The following is an 18,617-nucleotide window of genomic DNA, read 5'->3' as shown; positions in this document are numbered from 1 at the left end:
GTGATGTCTGTTTCATCAATATAAAAAATCTGTTTTTATCATATAAAAACTATAAAATGATTTGCTACAACACAATACAAGTTGGGTTAAAGACTGATGATGAAAAATATAGCATAATGTTAGCATACAGAATTAGGTTACTAAGCTAGTTTTTTATTTATATATATATATAAACTAGGGTTGAAGATGAGTCTGTCAAAAACGTCTTTACTTAAAGATTTTATGGTGGAGTGTAATGGAAATACAAAGTGATATAATGTAAGTGGTATTGCATTTTTGAAGCTGTGGATGCTTTACAGAATCATCTCTAATCACAAATATAATGTCATTATAAGGTAAATCTATAATACAGTGTTCCAACTGTAACGTGGACTGCATGTGTTTGTGTGTGTGTGTGCCATATTTCTATATTGTATTATATCGATATATAGATATATATATATATAATATAATATATATATGATATATATATATATATATATATATATATATATATATATATATATATATATATATATATACACACACACACACACACACACACACACACACACACACATATATATATATATATATATCTCTCTATGAAAGTGTACCTTCACAATACATATTCATATTTGTCTATACTTCATTTATGTACAATGGCTTTCTACAACACAATACAGGTTACAGTTTTTAATAACTCAACTCTTACTTAGTTTCCAAGGAAACATAAACAGACCCTTCCAAGGACAATTACGGAAAATATTTCAGTAGTTACTCACAACAAAATTGCTTAAAAATGTCAAGTAAACCTACCAGCAACAAAACAAATGTTCTTTAAATGAATCTGTCATGAAAAGTGTGTTTTGTTTATAGTAACACAGTAGTTTTTTTTCACACAATTTGTATTAAACTTAAGAACTGCAACAGACACTAGTTTACCCTAATTAAAAGTTTAAGCAATAAATTTGGTATCATTAGTAAAAGATTTATTATAAATATCCCAATGAAGTGTTGGCAGTCAAAACACTGATGCATTTGACCTAACAACGTCTTGAGAGTATAGCATGCAGTTTTGATCAGTGCTACTCATCAAATATATGCATCAAAAGCCATCGGCCGTTTCTTTTCATAAATGTTTCCCCACCAAGCTGTAATTCTGCACTATCTGTTCCTAAAAACCATGTATGTTTATAAATATTACTATTGTTAGACTAGTCGTGTTTTATTCCCAAGCACTGAGTGGGAGGCAACTGTCAGAAATGTTCAAAAACTCTAGAACAATGTACACGTTTACCTCCACTAGAGCCCCAAGGTCTCAATCCAAAAATGTAATTTTGCTTTTATTCATTTGCAGATATTTGACAAAACCAGAACTTTAAAATCAAACACCATGCAAAATTGGCTGGAAAGAGATCTACGTGCAGAGCTGAATAACATTAAAACCCTATAACGCTTTCAGAATGACGTGACCCCAGGACTCACTCATCAACAAGGCTTCCTTTTATAAAAGGTTCACAATCAACAAAGCATGGAGAAAGATCAAAAGGGTCACATCAGGGGAAATCTAATTATAACTGACATTTCCCATCTTAAATGGAAGCCCTTCAGAGAGGCTGGTGGTCACTACTTGGCTTTATAGCAAGTGAAAGACTCTAGTTGCCTCTAGTTACCATTTTTACAGGGAAAATATGTGGTGGCTAAATGAGTGTTTGTCCAGCCACTTTTAAATCTGTGTAACAGGGCAAGCAAGGAAGGGGAACAACACGCAAATTTGTTTGAGCAAGACACTTTTTAACACGCAAAACGTGTTTTGCACAGGCACCTATAGAATGTGAAGTAAATAACTTACTCAAGAAATTCAGTGATGTACTTGCGACTACACTTGGACCATGACCATGGGCTTGTGTTGTAGTTGAGTGTTGGGGCCATGACGTGGTATTGATGTTTCACCCCAGCTTCTTTGCATTTAAAACTATCATCATGAGGTATGTTAAACCTGAAACAACAACAACAACAACAACGTAATTTAGAACAATCAATGTTACTGTAAAAAACACTACATAATATTTGAGGGCCATGTATGCATGCAGATGGACAGGAAGATATGTTGTGGATTTTGCTTTAAGGTATAAACACAACTTGAACAGAGGCAAAACAGGCAATAGTGAGACAGTCGTGTGAACAGTGCTATTTTTTCATGTGTCCACTGTTCCCACCCTTCATTAAAGCTCCCACGATGCAATTGTTGACATCACTGTCTATTTCATCATTTTGTGTCTGGAACCTCTGCTCACAATGCCCCATGTAAATCATACAAGAATTTTCCACACATTGGCCTTACAAAGCACATGCATTGGATGACAGATTAATAAATGCAGAATGACCGCAGGTGGGGCATTTTTTGCCTGTTTCACCCCCTTTCTTACTGAATATCCTGTTATTACTGAACAGACGTCTCACTAGTGCAGTCATACTCCAAAGTGTTCTCCCTTTGCTCGGAACGCAGAATGCGGGTGGGACACCACCCCCTTGTCCAGCTGTTCATTTACTTGTCCAAATAATTGATGGATGGGAGCATATACTGCATCGAAGGTCAAACAAATGCATCAAGATAAAATATTCGTATATGAAACAATGCTGTATTTTTCCAGAGTGAGTGAGTGTAGTGCTTTTATTACATAATATGTAACCGCTAACACATCTTGTCCCTTCCCGACCACAGATTAATTTCTCTGAAAGTAGCAGTGATACTGGGCTTCAGAGAGACTTAAGGGTTTAAGGGTGTTTTTTTTGTTCAGTAACTGTGAAACATGTCACTTCCAGGTTTGCATCTTCATGTCTTCAAAGTTTCTTTGTAATAGTTTCTGATATATTTCAAGGTATAATCTCAACCTTCTTTTAAGTGGATCTGAGGGCTAGATTCAAGTCATTTCCATGTATTACTTCCCTATTCCTTCGCTCCCTAAACTTGCGCAAGAGCAAGTCGTCTCCAGACTGTCTGTGCTGCTCTTCGCTCTTGTGCAGTGGCTTTTTTGATGTATGACACGAGAAGAGAGTCCTCTTTTTGGGGCCGCTTCTAGTTGGGTCTCTCTTGCTTTTTGCTGTCTGTTTACTTGAAACATTTTAGTACTTAGATTTTTTCTGTAGCTTATCACACAAGTTTTTTTCTTCAAGATAAAAGAAAATGTTAAATGAAAACAGTCCTTTCAAAACAGCAGCAATCACAAGATATACCTAACCAAAGTAGAACCATTTAGAGGCTTACTCAAACCCTACTGGCAAATGTCACCGATAGAGAAGTGATGATTTAAGTTAAAGATAAGGAATACTGCCTGGACGTTTTTGAAGACTACCAGAAATATCTGACATCTACACAATCTACACTATTCCTGGAACCATAAAACCTCAAGCCTCGTATGGGGTAGGTATTCCTGTGGGAGGCTTGATAAGTGGAGGAGGTTTACACTTTCATTTTCTAATTTCTATCCTGCTGGATGCATCGTTTGCCTTGTAGAGTTCCACATTCTTTGTTGAATGCCCTGGCAATTAAAAAAAAAAAAAAAAAAAAAAAAAAGTAGATTTCACCAATCTGAACTGTGGAAAACTACAAATGGAATTCAACTAAAAGTAAAAAAAAAAAAGGATTGACCTTTTAGTTAGGCTTTATCCATGACAGATGAGAACAATATATCATACCAACGAAAAAGCAATTAGACTGCTTCAAGAAAACGTGAAAAAAATGCAAGAATTGCAATAAGCAGCACTTATTGTAAAAAGCTAGGTTTGTTTCCCCCTCAAGAAAGGGTGACTATTTCGTTTTTATATCCCACATTACACTAAATTATTTTTGACTTGTCCATTGCTTGGTTTGCATGCAATTTAGAAACTTGAGATTCTCTCTCCATTATCGTGATGATGTGACATAGCACCCACATATCATGCACATTCCTCACGCTATAGGAAGCACATGGCCAAAACATGGTACAGCTAAAAAGGGTGGGTAAATCACCTCACGCTTGAAAGCTGTGCAAACTGACTAAAAACTAGCTGTGTGGCAACAAGTTTGAAAGCCATACCATAACATGAGACTTCTGCCGTGAAGATCCTGCTTGTGACGTAACTTCTATATCACCTGTGATGCTGGACTGTAGCTCCGTTCATCGACTACCATAAGGATCAGAATTACTGAAGCTACCTATTTGTAGGAAACCTTAAGAAAGCTGCACTATTAGCAGCCATGCAAGGCCAAACTGGAACAGCAACAGAAATATTTAAATATGCCTCCCTCATTTTAATATTAATTAGCTCATTTGAATTTTGCAGGAGAATCTCTCTCCATAAAACGAAAAACACATGTAAAACTTAATTGTCCAAAAAGTACTACCAAAATAGTATGACAGTTGGTTTTTTTTGTTGTTGTTTTTTATTTTAAATGTGATTTTCATTGTTTAAAACAAAATAGGGGGAAAAAAAAACAGTTGTGTGAACTTCTGAATGAACAACATCCTTCGGTTAAAAAGCATCTGTGCTACAGCAGGAAGTGTTACAGTTGAAGTCTTGTTTCTGAAGGAATGTTTAGGCAGTCTGTGGGAGATCAGAATGATTGGCATTCCCATCTATTCGGAAGCAAACACAGATCCCTCTTACTTAACCTGAATAGCAGGATTATGAGTGTTCATTAAAGTAATACTATCAATACAGACCTGTATACATTAAATTATTTATTTGACTCATAGACCTCAAATAAATAATACTCCTGTCAAATCAACCTTTGGTTGTAAAACCATTCAAAAGAAAATCCTGTATTTACTGTGATTCCTGTCAAAACTACCATACAACATATTACTTGTATTGTTGGCAATTATAAAACATTACAGAGCTCCTGCTTTTTTCACAATATAATAAGTTACAAATATGGTGAATTTATGGTTAGGACAATGCTGACAGTACATTATAACTACTGTACTTCACTGTTTTCAATATTGCAAAATTGTAGTGAAAATGTACAGCAGTTTGTGGCTATGCTTACAGCTGGAAGGACTGGGAGCTCTATGTCTACATATTTTTTGTACAATAATCATACAATATTTCACAACACCCTGCTGGACATTTTACTGCAAGGTCTTTCATGGTTACTGTGGGTCCTTTGGACCTTCAGACTTGTGCCCCCATAAAAAAAAAAAAAAAAAAAAAAGAAAAAATAAACTATCCATAACTCTTGCTCAAGAATGCCCTTCTTTATTTAAACTAATTAAGCAAAAGTATGATAGTTTAAAAGAAGCAGTACAACAAAAGGTTAAGTAATTAAAAATGCTTTTTCAGTTCTGTCAGGTTTGTCCATCTTTTTGGAACTTTAATTATATAACATTACACATGTGAAATGACAGACAAACCACAAGTTGAAGTGGTAAAGATTACTGGATGTGAGTCTATAATTTAACAGGTGTTTGAAAAACCAAAAAAAAAAATTTAGTAAGTGGCTGTATTTCCCACATTTACTACGTGTTTCAATATTAACTCCTGACTGGGCTTAAATTTTAAGCATTAATTTAACATTCATTTATCTGGGCAGAGTAAAGTTAATATTTAATTCCAATACTGGAACTTGCAGTTAACTTCTCAAGGCCCATTAGCCAGTAGTTTCGACCCCTTTTATATTTACTCTATATAGTACATGTATCTGCACTTAACGACGACAGAGCAGATAAAATTTACATAAAGTGCTTTCAAGTAGGCCTCATTTTAGCATCCTGCCAAAATTATTTGAACCCCGTACATTTTAAAGTACCTGATGCTAAATATTTAATTATCTCTCTGTACAGTCTTTTTTTGGACTCTGGTATCAAAAAAATATCTCGAACTTCAAACCTCAAATGTCTCTATACGTAAAAGTCTCTCTCTCACTCCCTGGGTATTTAATGTTAAAATGTTTTTTTTTTTCCATAACTTACATTTATTTAGATTCAAACTATATTTACCTGTTAACCCCCCTTTCAGTAACTCATAGCATATACCTTTTGCCATCCTTCTGCATCAATTATGTCCCAGTGGGTCAGTAGCCTAGCAACTGTGTTGCCCGAGTGTATTGGGCCTGGGACTTTTTGTTTGGACGTTTCAAATATAAAAATTGCAAATCCCAAAAAGACAAACACTGGTATCCAGAACCCATAGAAATACAAACAGATTTAAATCAAGAACAAGAGATTTTCTATCAAGGCTTTGTTCACAAAAGAAAAAAAAAACAAAAAAAAAAACAGGTGCTTGCCTCAATATCATGCTTAAAATCAGTACTGCAAAAACATAAAATAAAATACATATATATGTATTTATTAAGCCTGCAATGTTATTAGGTTTTTCATTATGCACATGCCTGCTTGTATATAAAAGCCTTTTATTTGTAGTTAACACAGCCATGGGAATACTTACACATGCCCCAGCTCATGGGCAATGGTAAATGCAGCACTAAGACCATTCTCTTCACTAATGGAACAGCTACGGAAGGGGTCACACATTGTACCGAGTTCAGCTAAGCCTGCACAATGAATATTGGAAACAGGTTAAACAAATGTCTTCTTGAAAATGCTGTTAGCAAAAACAAAGGATTACCCGACTAATATTTAACAAGCCCACTCTTAGGATGTTCTTCGGATATGTATTGCTTTTCACTTTTTAATATTAGTATAAAGTGACTCTGTCATTAGAGCAACAAATGAATAACAATGGGATTATATGTTATCCTGTGCAAGAAAGAACATAGCTTCCCTTGCAGGGAACAAGAAGTCAAAACACAATAGAAAGATAAATCACAATCAGGTAGCAATGCTGGTCAAAACAGACTTTTTTTAATATTTGGTCTCCCAACAGCTGACAAGCTTTAAATTCAGAAATCAAGAACTGTAACAAAAAACAAAACAAAACAGAAATCAGCAATCCACTCACCTAAGGTATCACACTTGTTCCGTGCTCTGCAGATGTCCTCCCTGAAATATGAACATCTCAATTATTATGAACCCATACAAGCACACTCATATAACATGCAGCTGTGTGAATTTTACTTCCCTGTGCACATATTGTGCCAATTCCACATGCAAAGAGGTGCACAATATGTATCTTAAATAATGGTACATATTTAATATGATATATTGTGTACAATTTATAAGCATGTCCCGAGTAACAAGGTGATGGATGGATTGAGCCGTTTCTATTTATAAACCTTCTGAAACTGACATGAAAGCAAACTGGGTATGTGCATATAACACAGCCGTTATGAAGCACCGGACAGGAAAGGTATTGTAATAAAGTACTAAGCAGCAGGAAGAGAAGTGAGGTGGATAAATAGTTTGCAGCTGGATACTGAACTGTTTTGAAGACAGCATATTACCCCTTTGAATGTTATTCTCCTGTAAGTTCAAATAACAATACCTGGTGAGGAGAACAGCTGTGTCATGGTGTGAAGGATGGGTGTCATCTACAACATTTTGTGTTTGCTGCCACACGCAAAAATTGTGGAGGGTAGTTGCCGCATTGAAACTGACAGAAGGTCCTTCCTATCCAAAAAGTAGACAAGAGATCTCCAATTCATCTTCAGATATCTCCAGTGTAAAATTAATTTAAACTTTAATGGAACTTGAACCATGTTGCTGGCCTCTACGTTACCTGTTCATGGTGGACAACAACTAATTTCACAACCACAATATTTATAAGATTTCCAACGCTTGGATCTCTGTAAATTGCAGCCACCTGGAACAATATGAAAGACAAATCATTATTTAAAAACCTTATGTTTTCTAATGGGAGACTTGTACAAAGCAAAGTATAGCTGACCGGGGAAAATTCAACAACTTGAGTGATGTTTGATGATGTTCTGTGTTCATAATGTATAAAGCAGCTTTTACATCCAGGTTTTACCTAGATATTACCGACATTCACATTAGGAGTGTCAAGTTACATTAAATCTACATTCAGTACTCGATTCAATTACAGTATATAAACTGGGTTAGGTGAACATCATTTGTATACGAGCTACTGTGTAAGTAATCTTCACTCTTTCACACAAAAACACTGTTCAAATATTACAAAGGGGGGATTGATTTAAAATGCCTGTTGGCGCCATAGGGTTCTTGGTGCTATTAATCCTTTAAGTCCTCACAGGAGGAAAAAGGCTTTAAAAAAATAATTTGAAAGCCCTATAATTGAGCTTGATTGTGAAACTGCAGCTTGGCTTAAAAACAACCAAGTATTTTACAGTACCTGAACTCCCAATGTACCTGCACTAATAAAACCTATCCACCAAGTGCTTTTACAGGAATAGAAGGGAAGCAGTCCTTTCAGGAAAGGCCATGGATCCCCCACTGGTTTTATTATGACTAAACCAACATGACAGGAATTCATAAATATATATGTCTAATATTTAACAGGCCAAATATCATGAAGTGCTTTTCTGCCCCTAATCTTTGCATGAAAAGTACTGGACTTTACAAGAACAGACAAACCATCGCACACTTAAAAAGTTGAGACATCGTTTTACTCGTTCATTCACTGCCCTTGGCTATTTCAACCGCCCTGACAGGAACTAATTAGCAGACTATAAATATTTTGCTGGTCATGCCTTCACAGGGGATCTTTTACAAAGGTCAGTCAGTAAGGCACTTTGTGCAAATGAAGACAACATAAATCACAATGCCATTGGTAGTAATGTTTCTAATGGTGTAACATACATCAATGTATTTCATTGTAAGCTGTTTTGCCGAAATAGTAAACGGTTATAAATGGTTAGAAGATCTGCTGTAGGGTAATCCTACAGTAGGTAGACAATGGAATTGACACCTGCTGTTATGTCAATATTTAGAAGATGTCATGTTGGTGCCTCGTAAACAAAAGCCATCAATCCAACTTTAGTGGCACTTGCAAATTTAGTGGCTAAATGCACTATTGTAAGGGCAAACATTTAAAAAAAAGATCGTCTCACACAAAAGAGTTGCAACAAAACAGTAATTCAAATAATATTTGCTAGACCCAAATTCATCAAATTATCTGCCTTCTTGCGCTCTGTTTTCATACATTATGACGTCCACAGAGTTACTTGCACTAGTGTTACTATGCCATGGTAGTCTGAACCTTGGCACTAGTGTTGCAAGTTCATGTCCCAGCAGGGGTTCTCCTGATTGCGCCGTCTTCCTCAGCGACACAAATGGTGCTGCTCCCTTGTGGGTCAAAGCCTATAGAGTTTGATATCCCATCAGCAAGAGATCCCAAAACTGCAGTAAAGCTAACCTGCTCCTGCCTCACTCAACTGTTTGAAAAAAGTCTTAAGATGTGCTTAGGTATAAAATGCAGGTATTTTGAATGAAAGGGTGTTATCTGGACTATCTTAAAAACAGTAGATATTAATACTTGTAAACACGATCTACCACAAATATCTTTTAGACTTTATTGTATTTAATTGTATTAATTGGGGTCAATATATCATACAGAGGGAAAACATCAAAGGTATTCATAATTTAGAGTTAAATCACTGCACCATTATATCTGCCTCTTAATTCCATACAGGCACAAAAATAAGGTATAACAGAGGCCCCCAGATATTATAGGGCTTGTATATACAGTACTCATAAATAAAACACATTACATCTATCGGTTAGTCGTATATTAACAAATAAAATACTAAAAAGAGTGTTTATTTTTTTATTTATTTATTTTTTTTAAAGAAAGATTTTACTTACTACTGACATAAGTGTTAGGATGTAGTGCTCCAAGTTTGCCCCATGATGGTTTACCATTTTGGCGTCTGCAGTTACCATCACTTCCACAAACCTTGGATATGACAAAAATCTCTTGTGCCGTGAATGGGAACGGGATCCATTATTCAAGCTGGATTCGTGGCTTGAAAACTGTTCTGAAATCATGGCTTCATGGATAGAATGCAGATGCTCTCCAATGCTGTTCTTGTCCTGAAACTTAATTTGTTTCCTGATGTTTGTTTCTGTCAACAACAAAAAAAGTGACATGTATCACAGGAAGTAAGGATAACATATACCGATAAGGAATTATATTGTACTATAACCAAAACAATTATTTGAATAGAAAAAGACGATTTAAAAAATATATATATATATGAAACCAAAAAATGTGTCAAAGTTTGACTGATACAACATAAGGAAGTTAAGAGTTGAACGTGTTAGTGTGTACTGTATTCTTGTTCAATATTAAGGCGAGACATTTTCCCCAGACATCGAACATGTTTATGAATGTGAATTTAGTGCCTGCATATGCATTTGAAATGAAAACCACAGATGTACTGTAGTCTAAGCAATGAAACACAACTGCTGCTTTTCAAACATTTATATCCAACTCATAAGTTACACTGTAAACTAAAAAATTCACATTAACCCAAACAAACCCCCCAATTTCTCATATTAACTGTAACACAGTGAAGCTTCTGAGCCGTGTTACTCAAATTATGATGCATTCTGCTGATGTCATAGCTTACAGACATTGTCACTGCCATTTTCACTCAAGGAAATGAAACTGCGATAACATCAGGAGAAAATTACATTATAACCACATTAAACTGGGTTTGCTGGTAAAACATTTTGAATATATGAAGTAATTTGTGGACTCATATCACAAAACCTTGTTATAGTTGTCTTCATCGACCTCAAGGCTGTCTGAAGTAAAATAAATTGGCATCCAGTATATTGGTATTAGCTACTAATCTTCGTTATACACAATTCCAGCCAGCCATTGGTCGGTTGGTAAATGCTGATGCTCTGCATATTTATTGCACAGCATATGAGCGGGTTTCACTGTACTTTTAAAATGCAATTCTACAACAGTTCATGCAATCCATTTACAGGCTTCGTCATCCTAGTATCTTGTTTCCCATCATTGTTGATGTTGTATGTTCTACAGCTATCATTGGCTATAAAATTCAGTACATGAGGGAAATTTTCTGCTCATTTACAACTTCTGAATTTATCTTCACTACTGAGTGTTACATACCGTACAAAAAATAATGACACAAACTTTAACTGTCTAAACAGAAAGGCAGGGCAAACCATTTTTTTTTTTTTGCATTTTATTTTTATAAATTCTCCAATTAATTTTTACTACCAATTTAAAATGCCCAATTGTATTTAGGCTCAGCCCACTGCTACCACTCCTGCGCTGACTCGGGAGCAGCAAAGACGAACACCGTCATCTGAAGTGTGTGCCGTCAGCTTCTTTTCACTCTGCAGGTCTGCCATGCAACCAGCCCAGAGCTACAGCGTCAGAGGACAATGCAGCTCTGGACAGCTTGCAGGCAAACCCATAGGCACCCAGCCAGTCTACAGTGGTCACTGGTGTGTGGAGAGACGAGGATACCCTGGCCTTTGTATTCCTTTTAAGTGTCAAGAGGAAAACTGACGTACATGGTCTTCATTATACAAAATAAAAACAACTACAAAATTACTACTACTTATTTAAACCAGGGTAACTCCGAACAAATAGAAAAAACGTGTTCATTTTAGGTTAGGTTAACCGATACAATTTGCTGGACCACCATTGCTGTACACTGAATTATACAAAAAATAAATTAATTAAAAAATAGGATACAATATATAAATCAACACTGTTGTTAAGAAGCAAATGGGTTTTGAATGTTGCCCTTCCCTACTTCCTTCCACAGTGGAAAAGTACATATAACAGACAGCCTTCAGGAAACACAACTACATTAAGTGCCGTCTCAAAAGAAATAGCTATCATTTTCACTATAATGGGTCACCTCGGGCAACTGCTACAGACGGTGCCGAATCTACTGAAGCCCATTACCCTTTAAATGTTTGGGGACATTTACAGAGCTGATAGCCATGGCTTTATCTCTCAACAAGATAATGACACAAAGAATTCTTCAAAAGTCTGTGGTGGTTCTCTGAACAGGAAGGATATGGCCTCCCCTTAGTTCTCTGACTTATCTGATACCTAATTCAAATAATAAAACGCTATAGGGTGGAATACATTTCCACAAAATGTAGTCAAAACTTTAAAATCCCTTTTATCTACTCAGTTGCCACCAATACTTATTTAATTTGAAGCTACTTGCTCTAAAATTTTTTATAAAAAGCAGCATTAATATCCAATCAAAGCTCCCAGAGGAATGTCATGTTAATTAGATCCAGGTGCTGCTAATTGGAAGTGTAAATGTGTTGGTATTTGGGTGGGCAGCGCCAGACTAACAGTATGGGGTTAAACTGCTGACTTGTGTATTCTTTTACCTTGAAGCATGTCCTTAAAAAAATAGCAAGTGGGCAATTCTTACCAGCTCAAAACTGGGTTTCCAAATGACTCTGAAAATGAATTACAGCTTTCAATATATGTTTGCAGGTGTGCTGACTATCTTATTTTATTAAGGGACCCTTACCTCACCTATATTTGAACATGTTTCACCCACAGACGAATGACCCCCTACAGCCCATACTGCCGTTAGACAATGTGACTCAGGTTTGGGATTGTATTGCGTCCCTTGTTGTAATATGCAGAAATATGGGAAATATTACTTCTTCAGAAAACACAGCACACAGAGCCCAGCAAACTCACTGCATTAGCTCCGAGTGTCCAGCTTCCTTACTGTACTATATGTATTCATATTTCTCACCAATGCTGTGCCCTTGAGAAACAGCTGAAGCATTTCTGCTAGACAACACGCCCAAGACCTTCGATTGTGAGCAGACCAATGACTTCCTTACACTGAGTGAAGGGTTCTGGATTGCACAGATCAGTAGTTATTTATAATACTGCAATACAAATGGACTGTGTGAATTATGCGTTAACCCTCCCACTGTTCCCCCCCCCCATGTGTCAAAGACTTAATAAAGGTGAGCAATAACTCCATATAGTACTAACATATTTATATGTTCTTCTGTTTAACTTTCCCTTATCTTTAAGGATATGTGTAATGATTCCTAGTGGTAGGGGTTTTCATGGCTACCTGTACTGTAGCATTCTTTGACCTTTCAGTCCCATCTCATGGTGGGGAAAGCAATAAAACGCAAATATTTGAGTGACAGACATACGATCTTCTCAGACTGATCCATTACAGGTAAGGGAGTGTAAAGCAAATGGTAAAAATGCCACTTGAAGCTACTTGCTCTTTCACAATTGAGTAATATGACCTTGCTTTGAGTAAACATACATATAACCAGCCATCTTTAATTTAATGCTATGCAATCTGAATATTTATTCTTTTAAAAGCTTTTAAAGTGAACACTTTCAGCGGTTTCAGCAGCCTCTCTTCAGTCATCACCATAATACCATTATTTGAATCATGCCAATTTAGCCAGAAACCTCTTAAGAAATCTGCTTACTTTATCATGCAAGAATTAGCTGCTACTAACACCGTGCGAATTGCAGGGGAGCTTTACACCAAGCTTAATTTGACAGAGCTAGTTATTAATCATTTAGGAGCTTAGTTTGGCGCTTGACTGCTAGATGCCTAAAAGCAGAAAAAAAAATCTCTCTCTCAAAGCAAGTTTGTAAAGTGGAAAAAGCGTGAAAAGATGTATTTTCCTTACACTAATCTACTGGTTACATATCTGACATGTTTTTTACCATAAAAAGAGACATCTGTTTATTTAGTATATTCATTAACATTCTTTAACCCTTACAACCTACTGTGAATAAAGAACGTTGCCAGTAGCATACTGATAAAATTGGCAGTTTCATTTTTTAATGAAAACATCAATACTGAGTAGGGTAAGGGCTCTAAAAAAGAAAAGTTATTGCTTTTAGTCACAGATTCTGAAAAACGAGTATACAGTTTTCTCAAAAGGAACAATTTTAACGTATTAACATTGGCCCTCATGTCTACAGTAAATCATTGATATGCTCAAAGCTTAAAAGTAGACAGGAAGGTAGGGCTGAATTCAAACGGCTGGGAAGTTTGTTTGCTAGGCTTTCAACCATTACCATCCGTTGTTATCAGTGACCCATGTTGCAATCCTGCACAAAATGTAACAGCTGACTTGCTGTGTATCACTATTAGTGACCTACTCCATCAGAATTAGTCACATGCCACTTTTCTCAGCTTAAATTGTCTTATGAGAGTGATAACCAGGTTTTAAAATCAATTTTCCATCTCTTATTAGTATCAAGCATAGAGTATAGTAAGCTATATGCTTGTTTTTATAGTCTAATCTGGGTGTTATATGGTTGAAATTAGAAAACAATTCAGTACCGTCAGCCAATCAGCTTCCAGTTCTAGCAGCTCTAATGGACGGTAGAAGCCCACTGGAACGTTTCAGCACCAGCTGTGAATCAAATTTAAAAATCAATGTGCTGGCTTTTTCTTTTTGACTTGCTGTATTTTTAAGCATAGTTCACATCTATTGGACAGTAAAAAAATACATTTTATTATCCACCAAAACCAATGAATCAATACTTTGCATTGACGAAAGCAACCAATCCAGTACCTGCAACTGCCGAGAGCTAATCACAGACTGTCAGCTCAACTGGAGCACAGACAAAGCATCTTTCAACTAAAACAAAGCGAGATGCAGACAGCTCAGTAATATTGATCCATTCATTTATATTCAGGAGAGAAAGGCTCTGGCTGATGGTAGAAACACGGTGAGTTTGGAGGCATTTTAGAGTGGTATTTAATGAGATGTGTTGGTAGCTCAGACTCCATCTTATACGAACTGTTCAGTAATGGCTCCGTTCATTCCTTAGGCGATGTCCGGATTATAAATAGGGGTTTAAAACCCTAATAAGTTAAAAAAAAAAAAAATCAATTTACTAAATAAAAACTCATTGTTTTTCCGCTTTATATGTACGTCATCCTTGTTTTTTGTTTTAAAAAATGTTTGGTACTATTTTCTTAGAATGTCTTTACCAGCGGAAAGGTACCTGACGAATCAGTACAAGTTTAAGGTAAATCTACGCTTTAATATGTGTGTTTTTTTTGTTTGTTTGTTTGTTTTTTAAAAAAAACAATGGTAAAATAATTTTCTAATAACAATAGTGCCCTCTCGATGATGGCTCTACTGTGTGTTAGCTGACCTTGACTTTCAATAGCGCCCTCGCTTTCGACTCGGGACAAGTAAATCCCATCGCATTCAACTATCACACGGTAAGGCCAATATCAATGGGCTCTATCTCTTAAGTGTGTGCTGCTCAGAGGCAATTTGAAACACATTTCACTATTCAAAGAAAACAGAATAAGCAATGAACCAGTTGTCATCCAGTGAGAGGAAGGGGGCTGGTGATGATGTTTCACACACTAATACTAAAGCCATGGAAAGTTTAGGAACTTTCATACAATACATCTTAAAAAATTGATTGAACAACATTTCAGAAGGCCTTGTCTGTCTTTTCTTGTTTGCTTTGTTGCTTTTGAAACAAAATGAAAAGTATGCTTTGATCCCTGTGCTTAAAATGTTTGGGAATCCCCAAGTGTAAACTCTGAATTGAAAGCCAAATTATTAATTTTCCTGGGATATATCCAAATCTAAAATGGAGAAACTACAGCAGTTAAGGTGCTCTTTATTGTGTAAAACAAACAAAATGAGATGAGGCCATTACAAACTCCACCAGTAAAATAAATAAATGAACCTTGTATAGACTGATTTTTGTTTACCATCCATGCTGACCATATAGCAATACCAAGGTTAACCAAAGGACAAAACAAATCATGCCATGACTCAAATATATATATTATTTTTACTATTGTTTGGTTAAATTCCTCCCTGCCATAAAAATCATGTGGCTCCAGCCATACTATAAAAGCCAGGAGAAATCCTCTGTCTGGGTAGTGGAGAGTTAGAGAGTTGGAGAGTACAGGAGACTGTTCGGAGAAGAAAAGACAAACAAATGCTGCTGGTGTATTTATTTGAAAGGTACTCGTTTCGTTTATTGTGTTTATTTTTTGTTGGTTTATTTTGGCCCTTGTGCCTTTTTGTTTTGTATTATTTCATTTAATAAATACAAGTGCATCAGTACAGTTTCTCCTCGTACTACTTGTGTTTCTGAATACTTCTTCAGAGGTTGCCAAGCCACAGAACCCTGGAGGCAAAAGTTCAGTCTGACTGGTCTCTTGCCTGGTCTAGTCTAGTCATCACCAGTGTGGGTCACCGTGGATTGGTGAAGCAAACCAAACCCAGCCTATTTCTTCAGTCTGCAGGAGAGTCAGTCTGCCGGACAGTCTTCAGTCTGCACTGAGCATGCATGGTGCCTTTACTAGGTTAGCCACTGAGCACACCAGTAAAGGCAACTGTGAGTAAACTGGCTCAATTATTTAAGAAATCAAACAAAATATGCTTGACCAACAGTGAAAGCAAGTTGGAAATAAAGACTTGCTTGCAACATACAGTATTCTTCCCCGGTACATCACAGCTGGCTAGAGCTTCTCATTCATTTTTGATTCTGTATTCAATCTGTTATGAATCTGTAAATAGGAAGGCTAAATTATCTGCAGCAAATCAAGATGGCTATGTCTAAAAAAGTAATACTTTTAAAACATGCAAGAACCTAGTAACACAAAATGTTTCAACTGGGTAATCTGTTCGTATTGGCAAGCATATAGTTGGATGAAAATGAAAGAGCCAGAGTGCCAATCTCCCTTACAGAACCAGGCTGCAAACAAATAAACAAACTCTGGTTGAGTGGTCCTTTCAAAGTTTTATGTATTAAACTTTGGTCTCAAGAGTGTCCTCAGTTGTGTGTGTGGCAGGCTATTCATAGCTCTGTGTTCAATGCATAACCCCTGAACTTCATGGCCTTTCATTTTCCAGTAGGGGTGTGGTCCTTGTGGCGTGCATGCCTCTGCAGAGAGAGCATGTTAAACAATGGGAGTGGCTGAATGAGCAGCACCATTGCTACTGGTCTAAATACACATAGCTAGTTCTAACATTTAATACCAGGCTACACATTATCATAAAATCCATTGCTCTATCTTTACTTCAATCAGTCTTACATGACATACTGAAAACACTGAAGAGCTCTTAGAGTATATAGTAAAATATGGTACTTTTTACATGCTGTAAACATGACCTAACTCAATTATCTCATGGTGAAATATCACCTACTAAAATTGCAATGCCACATTCTTGGTGTTATTTATTTCTAAATGTGTACAAAAGTATACAGTGTTATATTTTGTTAGTGTATACATAGTAGTGTAAATGTTTCCAGGATGCGTGACAACCATTGAATGGCAACGTACAACTGAGGAATATTAACTGCACCTCAGATACATGCCCTAATTATTTATAATTGAGGTACTTCAAATGAATCCGATGACTAATGCCTTTTATGTGTTTGTCTTCTGTGGAGAATGGGACCAGATCCAGTTAATTCTCTTCCCTCTTCCAATGAATTGAATGAAGAAAAAAAAACTCTATCAATCAGGAAGCTCAACACGGTAGGTGCCTTCTACTTAGGTTCTATTGCTTATTAAAAAAAAAAAAAAAAAAAATGGTCCTTTATGGAAAACACTGTAATTGGTTTACTCTTTGTTAACCAATAAACTGTTTGGTATGAGCAGACAGAATTGTTACAAACAAAGAAAACATTTATGAGCATACTTAGTATCCAATTTCAAATGTATTGCCTGTCAAGTAAGATTTCAAAACATATTTGGGTATTTTTTCTTTGCTGAGAACCCTGATGAAGTATTATAGGGGATGTCTGTGTGATCTGTACGTAAAACCAAAAACTAATGGTGCACTACTCAATGACAGATTCTTTAAAGATAAATAGATTTTAGAAAAAGAAAAGCAAACCTGTATAACTGAAACATTTACTTTCAAAACCCATATCACTGTCCAATTTCAACACCACTTCAGGCTAATTCTAGCTGACGTCCTCAATACAGCCAGCCACTATTAACAGAGATCTGTGGTGAAAGATCTAAGTGAGACTTCCTGACAAAACAAACTGAAGATATATTATAACCCAGCTCCTGTAAATATTGATGATGCATAAAAAAATGTTTAAAGATTTTCCACTGAAAGGGTGAAGGACTACCAGTAAACATCTGTTGAAATTATTAAACAGTAGCCTCCACTTAAATATAGATTAACTACTGCTTACTAATACATACCTAATCACCACCTGTGCTTTAAGACATGAAGCCAACTGCCCATTACAGTCAATTTGACCTACACCACAGGAAGTATTACAGTAACAACAGTAACTTGATATATATATATATATATATATATATATATATATATATATATAGAGAGAGAGAGAGAGAGAGAGAGAGAGAGAGAGAGAGAGAGAGAGAGAGAGAGAGAGAGAGAGAGACACACACACTCACACTTGTCCCGTGTTATACCGCCCCCTTTATAACACCACCCTCGCATTCCGACAGCTATTCTCTCTGAACAAATGTCACTAATATAAAAACAGTGCTATCTGTACCCGTTACATCGCCACCCCGCTGTCCGCCACCTGCCAACTTCCCAAGCCAAGCAAACGTAAACATAAGCATTGTAGTTTCCCTTATTGTAGCGCCAGCGAAATAATCATGGGCAATTAAAACAACGTTATGCAGTTAACCTTTGACTCGCTTTCCTAATTAGTTCTTAACTGAACGTTGATACCAATGTCATCAGCACTCCCACTCCCAAAGCAAAACAGAAAGTACAACATGG

The 18,617-nt window shown here is 36.3% G+C and overlaps 1 protein-coding gene across 1 annotated transcript in view; it reads right to left on the bottom strand.

The window, feature by feature from the left end:
• The window catches only part of LOC121318125 (A disintegrin and metalloproteinase with thrombospondin motifs 20-like), a 102,425-nt gene that overhangs the window by 68,667 nt on the left and 15,141 nt on the right, over positions 1-18,617 (bottom strand). The window contains exons 4-9 of the mRNA XM_041254443.1: positions 9,708-9,967; positions 7,642-7,725; positions 7,408-7,532; positions 6,925-6,965; positions 6,412-6,517; positions 1,835-1,981 (exon numbers count right to left, since the gene is read on the bottom strand). Of these exons, the coding sequence (XP_041110377.1) occupies positions 1,835-1,981; positions 6,412-6,517; positions 6,925-6,965; positions 7,408-7,532; positions 7,642-7,725; positions 9,708-9,967 (763 nt within the window). The remainder of the gene's footprint in view (positions 1-1,834; positions 1,982-6,411; positions 6,518-6,924; positions 6,966-7,407; positions 7,533-7,641; positions 7,726-9,707; positions 9,968-18,617) is intronic.

The sequence above is a fragment of the Polyodon spathula genome, chromosome 7 (genome assembly GCF_017654505.1).
Source record: "Polyodon spathula isolate WHYD16114869_AA chromosome 7, ASM1765450v1, whole genome shotgun sequence".
In the NCBI taxonomy this organism is placed as follows: domain Eukaryota; kingdom Metazoa; phylum Chordata; class Actinopteri; order Acipenseriformes; family Polyodontidae; genus Polyodon; species Polyodon spathula.
The sequence above is the reverse complement of the archived record's forward strand: the minus strand, read 5'-3'. Positions and strand labels throughout refer to the sequence as shown.